Raw genomic sequence first — 18,359 nt, 5'->3', positions numbered from 1 at the left:
GTAGAAGCAGTCTGCATGCCTAGGTGCTTGATTTTATACACCTGTGGCCATGGAAGTGATTGGAACACCTGAATTCAATGATTTGGAGGGGTGTCCCAATACTTTTGGCAATATATGCGATAATATATATGTACATGCGATTTCCAAATGCACCACTAGAGGGCAACATCAAACAACATATATTGCCATTCTGCTACGATTTATAACGACAAATTGTTTAAATTGTAGGCTACTGCAATTACTTCATAGTTCCTGGACTTGTTGATAACTTAATATGCGACATGACATTAATTTCCATCAAAGAGGCGATTAATATTCCAGCCAGTACGCAGCTGATGTCTGATGCAGCGGCGTTCAGTCTCTTCACGCGCGATGATGCTTCAGGTTTTAAACGCATAACGTCATCCCGAGCAGAGCAATGCGCATGCGCACGAGCGGGCGCTGAGGACGGAGAACAGCTGTACCGGAGGCCACAATGCGACTGTCGCTGTGGGCTTCTGCCTTGATCCCCATCCGCAATGGCTGCGCAGAATGATCCAGAGAGCTCGTACTATGCGCTCCTCTAGACCCACAAACAGAAGAGCACAAGCGGAGCCGTCTCAAAATGAGCACCGGATTCAGCTCGAGCTCCTGCCGCTTCGCGGATTATTTCGTGGTCTGCGGTCTGGACACCGAGAGCGGCTTAGAACCAGACGAGCTGTCCGGTAAGACCCGATCGAGAACGAGGCAGTTTACGACTGTGATTTCGACAGATTTATGTTGTTTTATTGTGTATTTGCTTAAAGTTGTTAGTTATGTGATGACTCAATCCTTAAACTACAATAAATAGAGAGTACTGTAATGATTAAACCTGCTGAAAATACGCTAATTGTTGAGATTTATATTATTATTATATTATATTCACAGACGGTGGACTTGCAAAACAAACATTTGGAGTGTTATAGATAGTTGACCTTACTAGAGAGACCCTTCATTCTTAAAAGAAATCTGTTTACTTATTTTTTTTTTATTATTGGGAAAAGCTTATTAATATTAATTCGGTTAAACTCCGCAGAAGATCAAATCTGTCATTTCATAATAGCTCATGTATCCATATTGTTTAACGTTTTACAAATATAAAACAAAAATGGAGGCTGACATTGTTTACTTGTTTGACAAGAAAGAGGATCAGTAATATAATCAATCTATATTTTACAATATCTTCGTATATTCGACGTGTTTATGTTCTGTGTTCATTTATATTTATGTAATAGGTTTTATTTCTTCATAAACATTTCCAGCATTCTTCAAAACTAGGTTTTATTACTATTATGTAATCTGTTCAGACTTTTTCAACTCAACATGATCAATTCCTTCATCTCCAGTATTCAGTCACTTTATGTGAGATTAAAATGAAGAGATAAAATATCCCAATTGTATGTTTTAAAACAGTCTGATACAAACATTCCTTAATCCTACCAATACCTAAACTTAACATCTACCTTACTATTAATTAACAGTAATTAGGAGTTGATTGTTGAGGCAAAATAGTGAGAATTAATAGTGAGAATTGACCTTGAACTAAAGTGTGTCCATATATTTTTCCAAGTATACCCTGTTTTAGTGTTTTACAGTGAATCACTCACACCATATTCTCATGTAAAGGGCCTTTTCAACCAGCACGTGAAGTCTTGTAGGGCGAGAGTGCAGATTTCCTGTGGTTTCAGGCTTCCTCATCTTGCATTTTCTGTTTTGCTAGATCTCCACTGATGTAATCAGAGCATTGGTTTCCTCTTATATTTTCTTGGATGTTTGTGAAAAGGGTATTTCATTTATGCAGGTTTCATTCCATAAGTGTTTTGTTGCATCAGTGTCAGTGGGTGATAGTTGCGGCGCGCTGTGAATCGTACCGTTGGTGTTTTAAATCATATGTAAAAGGTGAAACACTGTCAGTCAGTCACTGAATTTGAGTTTCTGGAAATGCTGTTTCTGGATGCAGGGCTCATCAAGGGTAGTTTCTGCTGGCCAGGATTGGGCCAGTGGTTTGGCCCTACTAATAAATGTAATAAAATTACATTTTAAAAAAATCATAAAAGAAAATTATAAAATTGAATAACATTTAAAGGCTCAATATGTAAATTTTCGCCACTAGAGGTCGCTTATTCAAAACAAAGGCGTAGCTTGATGACGCTTGATTTCGCGGAATCATGGGATGTGTTGTCTTCACGTCTACAGCCGGTGGAAAAGAATCTGGGTGAGTCTCGGGCAGAAATCATGTTCATGGACGAGATTATTAACGTTACTATAGTATGAAGCAGGGCGGGGCTGAAAGCCATTGGAGCTGAACGAGGCCGCTGGAGCGATTGCTAATGAGAGACGAGCGTGAGACACGCCTCGAGAGCAGCGGAGCGTTTATTATGCCACAGTCGCCGCTTCCGCTTCTTCCGGTCAAGCGTATGTGGGGTAACGCAGCGCTGTTTTTCATATTAGATACATTTGTGTGTTGAAAGTTGTTATAATGCTAGTCTGTGTTTGCTCGAAGGCTGCTATGAGACACTTGTTGCACACTGCAGTAAGCTAGATCGATATTAGTCATGGTAAAACATGGTACTCGCCGTAAATCAAGAAAACAAGATTTAAACAATTAGACTTAATGTGTTGAGCAATGATTAGTTTTTTTTGTCGATGAATGTATCCAAACAGTTGCTAATAAAACACATAATATATTACAGCGTCTTTGGTGTTTCCATGGTTTCTATAAAATAAAACCGAGGGTAATGCGGGTATGATGTCATTGAAAGGCGACGAATGAACACGGTCCGTGTCCTGGTTAAAATTTCTTATTTCTTTGTATTTAAACATTCTTGGAAACATTTGGGATAATGTAAGTTCACAAGTCAACAAAATATATAACTGTTCTAGTGGTTTCTGGATATTTTAATCCTAAAATCTTACATATTGTGCCTTTAAAACTTTTGCTGTAACTAAACTGTGGCATATAGGCCTGGTTTCACAGACAGGACTTAGATTAAGCCTGGATTAGGTCTTAATTAGGTTCAATTAAGACAAGTTTTTAAAAACGTGCCTTAGAAAAAAACATTACTGGTGTGCATCTTGAGACAAAACAATGACAGGGACATGTTTTAAAATATGGCAGTATAAGTTGCTTTTAGTCTAGGACTACTAGGCTTAAACCTTGTCTGTGAAATCATTCTTATGACATATAACTAATGACTTTTAAAGGTGCAGTAAGCAAATGCTGAGAAACGCTGTTGAAAGTGGATCAAACCGAGCACCAAAACACACTTGTAGCCAATCAGCAGTAAGGGGCGTGTCCACTCATGATGGGGGAGGTGCCTATGCTGCATTGCGTGTTTGTAAATTTGGGGGCGGAGCTATCAAGATATTGGTGTGATCCTTTTGGGGGGCATGTTTGTTTTGTTGTTTTCAAATAAAAACAGTGTTTCTCAGAAATTGCTCACTGCACCTTTAAATCAGTGGAATTCACATATTTTGTCATTCAACATTGGAGTCTGATGCCCCTCCCCCTACGCTACATAATTAAAGCTGTGACAGTTGAGTGCATGAAGTGTCTAACATTCCACGCTTTGTTTTTTTCCGTTAATTTAGTGCATCATCCGTGTATTTAAAGTGCACTTTTTCTTTTTTTTGGAATTTTCAGTGTGAACGCACTACTCACACTATTTATGCTTAAAAACGTCATAGAATCGTGCATAAGTACGCAAATTGGGATGCACCTATAGGCTACATTCAGACTCAAGGCAAAAATAGCCCAATTTTTTGGCTCATATGCGACTCAGATCTGTTTTTTGTATAACAGTGTGAACAGCACAATCCATGTGGAATCTGATATTGATTCTGATTTGGGCCACTTTCATATGTGGTCCTAAATCAGATACAGGTCTAATGTTTAATGTTTTCTTGTGACTTTTACGTCTCTCTAGATCAAAGTGACGGGAGTCACTCCAAAGATTTTACATTTTTGATCACTTGTTTAATAAGGAAGACGGCAGCAAAGTAAGTCTGACAGCAAGCAAAACTGTATGAGAAAAACTTTGCCCTCTTAGCGCACAAATTCAGTGGCGTCTACGGCACATCGCCTTATAAATGAACGCGTAAATGCTGACTTCAGTAACCTCTGTGTTTACTTCTGTATGCCAGCGTGCTGCGCCCTGTCTTTGTTGTTGTTCTTTTGTGCATACGGGTCAGTTCAGGATCGCAAACTGTTCACCCTCAAATCTGATATTGGCCACATTTAAAAAATAATGTGAACAGACAAACAAAAAAATTGGGATCTGAGCAATAAATCAGTATTGAGCACAAAGGCGTGCAGTGCAAACATAGACATAGTGATAAAGCTGCTCTGCCCCAACAGGACAAATGGCCCGAAATGCTCTCACACTGTCCCCAGGCCATCGATCCATCCTTATCCTTATGTGCATTTTGTTAGAGAGCATGATTGTACTGTTATGTGTGTATTGTGCAACTTTGAGCATGGAGAAGCTTGCAATCATTCATGTCTGTTGAGGCTCGATGCATTCATGAGCAATAAGTGATACATTTAGAGATGGTTGTAGTGCAGCTGACCCTGTAGTGAAAGTGGCTGGTGTCCATCATGACGTTCCCCCTGGGGAAAAGCGCGATCAATGGAGTGTGTCCCACACGAGACCCTCAAGACAAAGAGAGGTCACTGAGATCCTCGGGGGAGCACAAAAAGCCCTAAAGCTGCATCCAGTCACATTGTTGTAGCAAGAGTTTACTGACGCGCTGATGTTTTAATGTGTAAAAAAAAAAGAGATTTAGTTGTTTTGAAGTGTTTTAACATTTGTAACATCACTAATGTAAAAAGTACATAAGCACGTGACTGGGTAACATTCTTGAATCTGTGTTAGCTGGGAAGGAAACTGCTAACATGCTGTTTTTAGAGGAAACGAGTCAGTCTATTTTTTTCTTTATCATGCATTTGTAAGCGTGATCGTGGTTGTCGGTTTTCCTTTTTTTGAGACCTTTATAAAAAGAAAAAAAAGTACTGTGAGAGTACAACGAATCCGTAAGACTTTCGTTCCTTTTCAGAACACAAATTAAGATATTTTTGAAGAAATCCGAGATTTTTTTTTTTTATCTCCCAGAGAAAGCAACATAATTACCACATTCAAGGTCCAGAAAGGTATGTGTCTACAGTGTGACTACAGTGGTTCAACCTTAATGTTATGAAGTGATGAGAATACTTTGCACTGCGCACAACGTAAAACTCTGTAGGTGTCTGACAGGGAAGAGAAGAAATTGTTGAATAAAGTCATTATTTTTGTTTTGTTTTTGCGCACAAAAAGTATTCTCTTCGCTTCATAACATTAAGGTGGAACCACTGTAGTCACATGCACTATTTTAACAATGTTTTTTCTACCTTTCTGGACCTTGAATGTGGTAATTATGTTGCTTTCTATGGGAGATTACAAACCTCTCGGATTTCATCAAAAATATCTTAATTTGTGTTCTGAAGATGAACGAAGGTCTTACAGATTTGGATCGACATGAGGGTGAGTAATTAATAGGTGAACTAACCCTTTAAGTGTTGCTTTTTATTTACAAATAAAAGTTAAAACACTTTACAATAATTTGGTTTTAAAGAAGAAATATTATGATGTTACTCCATGTGTGTGTTTGTGTGTGTGTATATATATATATATATATAAACTGTACATATATAAAAAACAAAGATATGACATCCGAAGTATGTAAGGTAGTACAACTAGATCTCTTTTATTGAATCCAAAAGCCATTTCATTTGTAATTAAAATATCTTAAAATGTAATAAATGTATATATTTTTCATTTTGGCATGATTTTATATCATCATATATCAACATAGTGCAAAATGGTATTAAAATTATGTGTAGAAGTCGTTGCTTTGTTATGAGTAAGAATGTCCGGAAAAATTAATTTCATTGATGTCATTCGGAGTAACCAATATAAAGGGACCATTTTGGATCAAGTCATGAAGTCAATATCATGTGACAGGATGTGACATCATTCAGACACCTGCAAAGGACCACATGGTCATGAAGAAAAGTAACTAACTCTCTTTTAACTATTTGAAAAATTCGTGTTTTCACTTGCTTATACGCATATCCCAAAACATCAGGTCATTCGGTACAACCGTTATAAAATGTTGAAAATGTTGTAATATTTTAAAAACTTGTACTAAATATAAAATGTTTGATTGTCCTTTTTCTAGCTAGCTAGATATCAGCCTGTTAGCATTGTTTGACAATATCGTCAACATCGAATATGATCTCATTGGCTGTGTTTGTGTCGTGTCACATGCTTTTTTGCTTTCAGTACGTAAAGATCACAGCAAACTTACTGTGTTGCACCTGATGTGGACATGGTGCTCAGTTTGTGCAAAAATCGAAAAAATGGTTGTATTTTTGTCATGATGCAGTGAGGGCAGAAAGAAGGTCTGTTTTTACCTCTAGAGGTATGATTAGCTGCTTTCTCAGGAGTATTTCAGCACACCATAGTTGTATTGTTTGCTGTGTTCGATTGTTTACTGGATGTTTTAATTTCAGGCATGCGGAATATACATTGTTGATTTAAATCATGGTGCCTTTAAGCTGCTTATGCCTTCCATATGAGTCTGTTTTCTCAGCTCTTGTTTACATCTGAAGGGATGTGCTGCATCACATGACCAGAGCTTAAAGGTGTAGTTCACTGAAACTTCATGAAAATTCTGTCATCATTTACTCACTTTCTTTATTCTACGGAACACAAAAGAAGATATTTTAAGTGTGTTGTTGATAACCAAACAGTTTTAGAGACCACTGACTTCCATTGTATAAACAAAAAACACTGAGACATTTCTGAAAATATCTTCTTTTTTGTTCCACAGAAGCAACTGAATTATCCTGTTAATGCACTGTTTTAGCTGTAGAACATTTGTCTTTTTTACACAAGTTGTATTGAAAGTATTCTGATATAGACGCTTGAGAAAAGTGCTCCACATGGCCCTGTGAGCGTCCCGTGACCCTTTCCGATACGTTTTTCCCATTGGCGATGGGAATGCTGCGCATTGCTGAAGAGTTAGCATATCTCTTGGCAAAGATACAGAAAATAAGAGCCATTGTCATTCCTTGCATTTCTCTGTCGGGCCAGACGGTTGGGCCTGATTTAGCAGTAATGAAAAACATCCATTAGACCGTTGAAAGTGGGTCACTGTTGCACTCAAGCATGTTTAAGAGCACCTCAATTTTCCAGTGAACGTCTGATATGTTGCCCTCCTTAGATTTGTGGTTAAATGAGGACAAAGCGGAATAAATATTTATTTTGGGTAGAAAAAACTGTGTATCTTTAACTAATTAGGTTATCATATGAACAGTCATCCAGTAATGATGCTGAAGTACATAAAACTTGCTTCATTTTGAGATGACTTGTAGTTCATTGATGAGTCGGATGATGATTTAGTAACTGCTCCAATGGATTCAGTGAGTTCATTCAATAAAGCATCGGTCACACTAAACCAAACTGGTAACTTGAGAGTTAAAGAGTCATTTGACTGAGAAACTGGCTCATAAGAGTCATTTGTTTGTGAATCAGACCACACTGGTCACACTTTTTTCGTGCAGCCTGTGAGGACAATTAATAGAAAGTATAAATGCACAATTAATCATTAAAAGATCGCAACATTCAAACACCCACCTGATCTTACTCCTAAATGACAGCGATTCGGCTATATTTAACCTTTGACAAGTATCATAGCGAACATTTAGATCTGTGTTCTGACCCAGAGAGAGCAGTTGTCATGTATAGGTATGAAATAGCTTCACAAACAGTCTTTTCAACCACACAGTGTCATTATTTGTGTGTTACAATAATTCAAATTATCACAGAAGTACTGGGATAAAAGTTTATATTTCGGATATAAATACTAATGTCTTTGGTAGTGATCAAAATAGAGTAAATCACCTTTTGAAAGTAACCTGATGCTTCAAATAAAGATTGTCTCTAATACATCGCTACACCAGTAGGTGGCGACAAGTGACTTTTAAAAATGTATGTCATTGAATCATTCATTCAAGAGATTTGTTCAAAAACGCTAATTCATCCAGTAATGAAACAAGTATTTATGAGTGAGTCATTGAATCATTCATTTAAACCGTTTATAATAATTATATATGAATTAATTATATATACTTTTAAAATAGACTGCTGCAATTAACGCTTTGTCAGAACCTCTTGTAAATGACGTTATTTTGTTTAGTTGTCTATTCAAAATCGTAGGAGAATCTTGATCTCTATTTTAAACAACAACAACAAAAAATTGTGATTCCGTTTATCCAGAATCGCACAGCTCTAATAGAAAGTCGTTTTGTCACAGCAAGCTCACAGATCTGGTAAAATATTTCTTGCGCTTGAGATTCAGAAAAGCAGTACAGGAAACGCTGAATTGTATAGCTTTGGATTTTTTGAATAAGTACTATGTAAAATAAGTGTTCATTTAATCTCATTTCAATCATCCACTGGGAAACTCCCAGCGGTCAAGCACTGACTGATCTTAAGTTATATTTGTGCCATCAGTAAACTGCTTTTGTGGTCATAAAACGTTTTTACGGATACATGTGGTCCTTTTCTTGTATATAAAAAGCTGTTCTATAAGCAGCCCTTTCTGTGAGGTTTCATGTCTATGACCTTAAGTAGCTTTCGAGTGTACTCACTTCCTGTACCCTTCGTTCTTTGCTATTAGCATCTTACCATCACATTCACAAACCGAGCAAGAATGACAAGAATTTGCAGTGTGTGAATGACAAGACAGTTTGCAAAGATGTGTTTGCTCTACTGTTAAATGGCAGTGTGAACTGTGGGCCAAACACACATTTTGTGGCATATTTTTGAAGTGTCGTGATGGTTTAGACTGACAAAGCTGACGAACGTCTCTCTGTAACTTACACATCCCCAGTGCTAACCAGTACTTAGTACTGCTGTGACAAGTTTTTTTCTACGTTCTTTCCGTTGTGAAAAAAGTACATTGTAACTAACAGTTTATTTTTTGATGTAAGTACATAGTAGTTAAAGGATTAGTTCACTTCAGAATTCAAATTTCCTGATAATTTACTCACCCCCATGTCATCAAAGATGTTTAAGTCTTTCTTTCTTCAGTCGAAAAGAAATTATGGTTTTTGAGGAAAACATTCTAGGATTTTTTTTTTCCATATAGTGGACTTCAATGTCTACCAACGGGTTGAAGGTCCAAATTGCAGTTTCAGTGCGGCTTCAAAGGACTCTACATGATCCCAGACAAGGAATAAAGGCCTTATCTAGCGAAATGATCGGTCATTTTCTAAAAACATAAAAATGTATATACTTTTTAACCACAAATGCTCGTCTTGCACTGCTCTGCGATGCCCCACACATTACATAATCACGTTGTAAAGGTCACACGTGACGTAGGCGGAAGTACCGCGGTAGGGTGAAAAACTCCATCTCATTTTCTCCTCCAACTTCAAAATCGTCCGACATCGTTGTTTTACCTTTTTCTGTAACGGGCGTTTGACTTTGTAGGCACTGGATTGATACTTCTGTGACCTTTCCAACGTGATTACTTAATGCGTGGCGCATCGCAGAGCAGTGCAAGACGAGCATTTGTGGTTAAAAACTATACATTTTATTTTATGTTTTTAGAAAATGACTGATAGTTTTGCTAGATAAGACCCTTATTCCTCGTCTGGGATCATGTGGAGCCTTTTAAAGCTGCACTGAAACTGACATTTGGACCTTCAATCCGTTGGTAGCCATTGAAATCCACTATATGGAGAAAAATCCTGGAATGTTTTCCTCAAAAACCTTAATTTCTTTTTGACATGAAGAAAGAAAGACATAAACATCTTGGATGACATTGGGGTGATTAAATTATCAGAAAATTTTCATTCAGAAGTGAACTAATCCTTTAAAGACACCTAAAATAAAGTGTGACCAAAATAGCATATCTTCTGTTATATCACTGATCAAATGAAAGCTGCTAATTGGAGTGCAGAATATGCATAATACTAGCGTTTATTTGTAATCAGTATTTTTTTTTTTTTTTTTTAATTAGCTTTCTCATCCTCCGTCGTGTTACTTTTGCATAAAACTGCAGTAGTTCCATGTGCCAGAATTCTGCAAAGTTTGTGACAAAACCCTCTTTTATTCCCAATGACAGGGCACAGGGTGAGGGCTTCATTAGCATATGCATGAGAGGCCCTGCTGGCAGTGCGTTTTGATTGGCTGGCTCAAAGCCTGGGTGCACCATCAGGCCTCGGTACACCGAGGACGGCAGCTGGGCTCGACACACACACACACACACACACACACACACACACACACACACACACACACACACACACATACAGATTTAAACACTGTCCCCCAGGAGTTTCCCATGCACCCCCGTCTCTTGAGCTCTTTCTCAATGACATCACTATGAAAGAGCGCTCCTTTGAGCTCCTCAGACTCTGATTAGTCATTAATCTCGTGTGCATGATAAAGACTTTTTTAAAGAGCAGCTTTGAATAATTTTTAAGCTTCCGTCTGCATTTGAGAACACAATAACTAAACATCCATGTAAAGTCATGAAATTCTGCGATTGAATATCCCGTAAATTCCTAAACCGGCTTAACTTTATCTAGCATGCACAATTTAAAGATGTGTGACTGCTCAATTAAAGCCATTTTGAAGCAGCCCATCCCTAGCCGTTTCGCGCTACACCATGTAATTACAGAAATTAGCCACAATTGTCTTTAACTCTGTGTAGAGTCTGTTTGTTCCTGTGTATAAATCAGCTCATGTCTTCCTGTTAGAGCAGAGGAACACAGAATTGTTAGCCTGCTCATTTTAACATTGCATGTTGCTGAATAGCCTGAGGTTGCACTGCAGCAAAAGAACGGCTCCACTGTGCCGATGATCTTGATTCATTCTCCAACCATGAAATAGCCGTACTATACCTGTACACCACAGTCCCAGGGTGCGTTTAGGAACAAAAATGAAAAGGTCCCACTTTTTAGTGTTTTTAACTACTATAACATTTAAATGAATTATTTGATACAATGAACTTATTGTGCATTTTTACATTTTACTTATATTTTAGAAATACCTGCATGCAATTAGAGCTGTAATTAATTTCTGTAATTGGGTCAATGACGTGACGGGTCATTTTTTTGTCCAAAGGCCTTAATAATATAGAAAACAAAGATATGACATCCAAAGTATGTAAGGTAATACAACTAGATCTCTTTTATTGAATCCAAAAGTTTGTAATTATATTTTGCAACATATAAATTTTAAAGATTTTGAAGTGTGAAAAGGTCATTTGGTTTAACTATCCAAAGGCCAATACAGCCATTTCATTTGTGATTAAAATATCTTAAAATGTAATAAATAGAATTAGAACAAAGGTACAAATGAAATAAACAGTGCTTTAAGTTTTTTCAGACACGGTAGGTCTATTTAACCACAGCATTCATGTAAGAAATAATAGTTGAAAGTTTTAGCTAGCATGGATTAAAAATGCATGTGAAGGATAAACTTGATGATGATGATGATGATGATGATGCACTGCAATGTCACATGAACAACCACAATAGACACTATAGTCCAAAATTAAATACTTGCTAGCAAAAAAAGACAAAAGGTGGCCACAATTGCTCAACAAATCACTATTAAAATTCAGTACGTAACTTATCCTGGAACATTTGTGCTGAATATGAAGGATCCCTCGAAATTTTGGAGAGATATGCTATTTCTTTTTAAGCAATCAGACTTATGATTACAGACAGACTTTTGGCTCTTTTGACTTGTGCCACTCAGAACACCCAACCAAGCTACATGAGAAAAACCAACCAGAACACGTTGGCAACTGTAAAGCGACACTGTAAAATTTTTCTATATATTTTCTAATATTTTACACAACATTAATAATTGAGTGTTTCCATTTGCATTTCCATTGTATATTAACCTGCGCTTATGTATTGCTAACAAATGAGTAGATTTGGAGCACAGTGAGCACAAATGAATAAAACGTCAAGATAAAATGGAGAAGGAGCAGCTTGGGTTTGGTTTGGACTTCGTGAACTTTAAGATATGCGGGGGTGAAGAAGCTGTGTATTTGGGGCTGCTCTCAGCTGTTTGGATTTGTTTGTTTCCGCAGCGAATTTTCACAGGAAAACGTCATCTGCCATCTGTTACTCCTCTGAAATTCATTTGCTCTTTTTGAGCCCCTTTCTTTGCTCACACATAGGCGTAGGCTCATTTTTAGAAGAAAAGGTTCTATATAAAACCTTCATATGTAGAACCTTTAAGGGGTTCGTTTTGATGGATTTAATTTAAATTTTTAAAAAACACAAAGTATTATGCAATTATTTAAGACATTTCTCGTTATATAGAACCTTTTTGGCATAAAATTCAGTCAAAATACTAAGAGTGACTATCTCTCTCTGTGGGCTCCTCATTTATCCGACGGCATCGTTCTGCAAGGATCAACACTGTGTCATCACATCAACCCCAGTCCAATTATTCATTGGCAGAGGCATACAAGTGATGCATAATCAATCTGTCATTTCTCATTCTTAAATTCCCAGTATAGAGTGATGACGTATTTTTGTAGGCCAACTTGGTGTTTGAATCACCGTTTCCCTCGACAAAAACAAAATAGGATTTTTTCATTGGTGTTTTGATTATTGTAGAAAATGAGCTCTGTGACCGACAAAAGTGAAATGAATCTTACACGTTTTGTTCAACATGATAATCTTCACAAATGATCACAACTTTTATCAATTTTTAAACTAAACACAGTTGGCAGAAAAAGCTAAACGTAGGCTATAAATGAACTAAACGACTTTAACTTCAACGTTACTCTCATTAAGCTTCCGAGAACTCTTTCAGTCTTTATTTAAAAACATTTTCCCTGAAAGTTTGAGTTGGCATAGCAAGGGCATAAACACAATGTGGCTGTGAAAGCGGACTAGTGAGTGGATGAGTTTAAACATCATCACACCGAACAGGTAATGTCCCCGACAGCCTCTGTAGGTTCATTTAGACCCTTGTTAGCAACCACCTTTTTCAAGACAAGTACAAGCTTTAAAAAATCACAGAAGAATACTGATGTATTTTGCCTTGAGCTTGTGCTTTGGTGAGAACTACAGATTACACTTACGCATTTTTGTATCCCCGCCCACGGACAGTCTGATCGACAGAGGGTTATTAACAGAACACTTATTGTAAGAGTAGGTTTATCACTGAAAATTGTATCGCACTTTGTCTACACTATGGCAACAGCTTTCTTACCTGTATGCAATGGCGTTTTGCTAACGGCTGTTCCTTTCAGTTTCTACCCTCCGTTTGGCTTAAAACACTGTGTTCGTGGTCATCCAGTTTAAAATGCTGACTACAAGCATAAAGGTTTTTTAGATTTCCAGTCACGGCGTTCTCTCTGTATAGACCTCTTTTCAGTTAGTAAACATTGTGACGTTTTTTTTGTGGGCAGAGCTCAGGTGGAGGCAGAACGATTCCCCTGACCACTTCACTAATGCTAGCTAGCAATTTTTGTTAGCTTTGTTTATAACAATGCCTGGAGAAAATCCAATTTTATCTGAATATGTAACGTCACTCACTATAGGGGACCGTGATTGTTATTTGAAAAATTTAACTTTTAACGGACGGAGCCAGATTGGCCGACCCGTACACGCTCACTCAATGGATGGACGATCTGAGAGGATTACCTCCACTTATGTCTCTGGTCGTTAGCTAGTAGTTACCTAACTGCTAGTTGTACGACTAACAAAGTTAGCTAACTTGTGCATTAAAAAAGTTAGCGTTTACATGAGAAATCACTTAACTTGTTCCCCAGTTTCTGATTAGGTGGGCATACATGGGGAATCTTTAGACATAATCCATACCAACAAAAGACAATAGTTTAATTAACCTTACCTGATATGAAGTGTGTGCTGCAAACGTGAGCATTTTTGATGATCTTTTCTGTCCAGTCCACTCATTTTATTGTGTTTAACCACATCTGTTGGCGTTTTTTTTTTTTTTTTTTTTATCTGGCAAAATGCAATAAAATTTCAAATTGGAGCCAGTACTAAGCTCCTTATGTAGCTCCTTATGTAGCCACCCAGGAACAATACAAGTAGACACCACTTTGACTAAAAGTTTGCTTAGAAGTATTTCCTACTAAAACAAGGTGGCATTTGACTCTGGTAAGCATATCCATAGCAGACTGGTGGGAGTGGCCTACCTAGTGCATTATGCCTAGTGCATTATGGGTGTTGAAGTTTTTATACCTATTTGGCAAATGGGAAGACAGTAGGGGTGGGCATTTTGCCAAAATATTGTATTCGAATATTTGGGCTCTTAAAAACCAATATTCGAATTTCCGTTTATTTAAATGAAGTTAAACGAGAAATACTTTTTTCATTTTTTATTTTTAATTCATCAAGATTTTGTAACCATTTCTGAACAAGCTTACGATTAGGCAATATACAGAACAAGCTTACATTATATCTTAAGGTTTTCTTTTAGTTCAAAGCATTAAGACAGCTGTCTTTCCTCATTCGACGGGTGTTTGGATTTCATGTGCTTTCTCATTGTGGTGGTGATATTATAACTCCGTTTCATTAATTCATTTGATCAAAAGTAATTCCATTTAGTAAGATCATTTTCATCTAAGTAACTCCAAACTTCGCAAGGCAGACGACAACATTATGTAACGATCAAATTCAATAAACTTGTTAAACATGCTCCTCAGCGCCACCCAGTGTATTTAGTTATAATTGCTATTTAGTGCTTAGGATTTATCATGGATTCACTGCATTTACAGCCAGCAAAGCAACGTAGTAAAATTTGAATAGCATTTTTATTTTTCGAATATTAATTACAGATCGAATATTCGACTATTTGTGCACACCCCTAGAAGACAGCAGCCTTTTTTCTCTCGGTTTTCTCTAGCACTAATTTAAAAAAATAAAAATGTGCCTTTCTACTACATAGGCAGCCTATTGAAAGCCCATTTTGCCAGCAGTGAAGTACCGATGCAACCTGAGCTGCTAAAATACGAACTTGTTTCCGGGTTTTGGCCTACAAAAATACGCTATATCTGCAGCGCTCTATTGGGGGTTTTTTTTCAATATTTTTCCTGCAGCTGTGTAGACTAGTCACAGCTCTATGCCTTTAAAATCATGCTATCGGTTACTGCTGGTACTTCAGGGCCCATCACTGCTGGTTTAGATATATTAATGTTGTCTTTCCTGTCTAAAGTGGGCATCACTAACACTCCCTCCTCCTCACAGAGCTAATGCGTTCATGTCAGGCTCGTGGCCTCTGGCTATTCTCTGGCCAACAGACGCAAAGCTTTCAGCCACTGTAGAAGTACTTTATAATATAAGCTTTATCTCTTCCCTCTTAGCCTAGAACCATGGAATCAGTTTGTGTACTAAAAAGCATCTGTTATATTCCAGCTTTATTCTACTATAATAGCAAATTAAAAGCATTTTTTATTTTTCAAAGAAAACAATAGTTAAAGGGGTCCTTGATTATGATTTCACTTTTTTAACTTTAGTTAAAAAGTTCAATGCAAAAGGGAGATATTTTCTTTTAAAGAATTCTCTGCTTAAGGACTACAACAAACGGCTGGTAGGGACTACAACGAGTTTCTTTCCAGGTTAGTGACATCACTAACCCTAAAATTTACATAAACCCCGCCCCCGAGAACATGTAACAAAGGAGGTGAGGTCATGTTGGGCTGCTTTAGAGAAGAGGAAGAGTTGTTGTAGTAGAGTGTTGTTACCATGCCGTCATTTTACGCCGGACTGCTTCACAAACGAGGATCAATTCAATGCTGGATTTGCACAAAAGATTAACATGACGGCACATGCTAGTCGATGAGTTGAATCAACTCCACAGCAGCTACATAAATTCATCCACTAACTGTTCAGAAACGTCCAGCTTCATTCTAAAAGTTGTAACTTCTTCCTGAGTCTCTCCATCAGTGTCCGACTCCGGTTTGAACAATGTAAGGCTGAACACCGTTACTGACAATCCTCATTTTGGCTGCGTGAGATTCTCCAGCTTTGTTGTTGTTGAGCAACTGAAGCGTGAGCTGTCTCTTCTTGAAAGTGGGCCGGGAGCAGCAGTGCATTTGCATTTAAAGGGAAGAAAAGATGATCGTAACTACTGTTTCATGCCGACTTATAACATATATTTATTAAATATGTGTAGGGCAGGTATAATTACTATGGGCCAGACAGAAAAAAATGGGAACAAATGTAGCTTGTAATAGGCAAAACATGCATTGTGGGTGTTTTCGATGTATATGACTATATGATTTGTTGAACCACTTATTTTAATGTGGTTGGTTTGGCCTATTTCTGCTTTTCCCCAGATGCAGGAAGATATAAGATCTGGTTTGTTTTCTAAAGCACTGACCTTTCTGAACACCACACCTCAGACAGTGTGTTTTTCCCCTCCGCATTATTGGTTTCCTTTTCATGGCTTTGATGCTCTTTGTAAAAGTACCACAGCATTTTTACAGGGGTCATTTCATGAAAAATTTCCCAACATATTAATCACTTCATTTTTTTTAATAAATAATAAAAAAAATAAATTTGTTATGTACAGACTCTGATCAGCAGCAGGTTTTTTTATAGATTTTTAAAAAACTTAAATAGAAAAACAAAACTTACACAAAGCCACTGTATCATTGAGGATATATCTGGCACCCTGGTGTTTGTTTGTGGTTTGAATGTGGTTCTTTGTGCTCCTGTATTTGAGCATTTTTGCTGTTTAGTTTGTTTGTTTACAGCACCGGTGCTTTTAACCTTGGCGTTATTGATCTGTTTGCAGTTCATAATATCTAAAGCTTGTTTGCTGTCGACAAAATGATGAGCGTTTAGTTTTTCATTGGCTCCATAGGCGTTTAGCTCATCCTCACTTGAACTCGGGCCTTTTGTGCTGACAATCCCATGACTGAAACAAATCATGTGTGAGGTGCTGGCAGAGAATTAACAAGGCAGATGAACCATGACGAAGTCTTTTCATTCATCAGAGCTGATTGCTTTTCTCCTGCCTGTGCGTGTGGCACTGCCTCTGAATTCATGTTTAGGTTATAGGAAGAACATGGAAGTCCTTCCCGTGAATCATTGTGCAGTGATTACGTGGACATGGATGGATATCACAATTCGATGGCAGTACCTATTGTATAATATTTTGGTTAAGTGAAATAGATTGATATGGTTAACATTCGAATTAGATATGCTTTTATAATGAATATAAACAGATGAAATGGTTGCCATTTACATGATTTTTATAAGGTTTCTTAGATAAATGGTAGTAAACTGTACAATTAGCTGTACAGTAATGTTGATATTTAAAAAAAAAAAAAAAAAAAAAATTAAATTGGTTTCAGTTAATGCCAAAATATTTTATTCCATAATTTTGAGTGATACAGAATTTCCAGAATTCTTACCCCCGGTTTCACAGACAAGGCTTAAGCTTTTCCCAGACTAAATGCATGTTGCACACCAGTAATGTATTTTTCTAGTGTACGTTTATAAAAGCTACTTAAATATCCTAATTGAACTGAGGCTTAATCCAGGCTTAGGCTAAACCCTGTCTGTGAAACTGGGCCTAAGATTTTCTGTACATTTTTACATTGAAAAATGAGTAAAATGGAAATTCTGCAAGAAAAATTAAAAGATTCCCATCCCACCTGAAATGCTCAAATTTCATTCCAAAAATATACTACAAATTTTAAGTCCATACACGGGTTAGGTATGGTTCCTTAAAATGTACCTTTTTCAGAGCTCTTTTTTAAAGTATCACTATTAAATTTGTATTTTTTTCCTCTGTAAAGGATTAGTTCACTTCAGAATTAAAATTTCCTGATAATTTACTCACCCCCATGTCATCCAAGATGTTTATGTCTTTCTTTCTTCAAACAAAAAAAATAAAGGTTTTTGAGGAAAACATTCCAAGATTTTTCTCCATATAGTGGACTTCAGTGGCAACCAACGGCATCAAAGGGCTCTACATGATCCCAGGCGAGGAATAAGGGTCTTATCTAGCAAAACGATTGGCCATTTTATAAAAAAAAAAAAAAAAAAAATTATGTACTATACAAATGTTCGTACTTCCGCCTACGTCACTTGTGACCTTTCCAACGTGATTACATAATGCGTAATGCATTGCAGAGCTAGTGCAAGACGAGCATTTGTGGTTAAAAAGTATATAAATTTAGTTTTTTTAGAAAATGACTGGTCGTTATTCCTCACTTATTCCTCGTCTGGGATCGTGTAGAGCCCTTTGAAGCTGCATTGAAACTGCAGTTTGGACCTTCAA

General features: G+C 37.2%; 1 protein-coding gene across 5 annotated transcripts in view; it reads left to right on the top strand.

The window, feature by feature from the left end:
* Nucleotides 1–404: 404 nt before the first annotated feature.
* The window catches only part of dennd5a (DENN/MADD domain containing 5A), a 65,512-nt gene continuing 47,557 nt past the window's right edge, over nt 405–18,359 (top strand). For 3 of the 5 annotated variants that reach the window (XM_051900145.1, XM_051900144.1, XM_051900149.1), the window contains exon 1: nt 405–704. In XM_051900145.1, coding sequence (XP_051756105.1) covers nt 605–704 — 100 coding nt within the window. In that variant the 5' untranslated portion in view covers nt 405–604. The remainder of the gene's footprint in view (nt 705–18,359) is intronic. The other 2 variants (XM_051900148.1, XM_051900146.1) reach the window with 1 other exon arrangement.

The sequence above is a fragment of the Ctenopharyngodon idella genome, chromosome 7, assembly GCF_019924925.1.
Source record: "Ctenopharyngodon idella isolate HZGC_01 chromosome 7, HZGC01, whole genome shotgun sequence".
Taxonomy (NCBI): Eukaryota; Metazoa; Chordata; class Actinopteri; order Cypriniformes; family Xenocyprididae; genus Ctenopharyngodon; species Ctenopharyngodon idella.
This window is presented reverse-complemented; position numbering and strand designations above follow the sequence as displayed.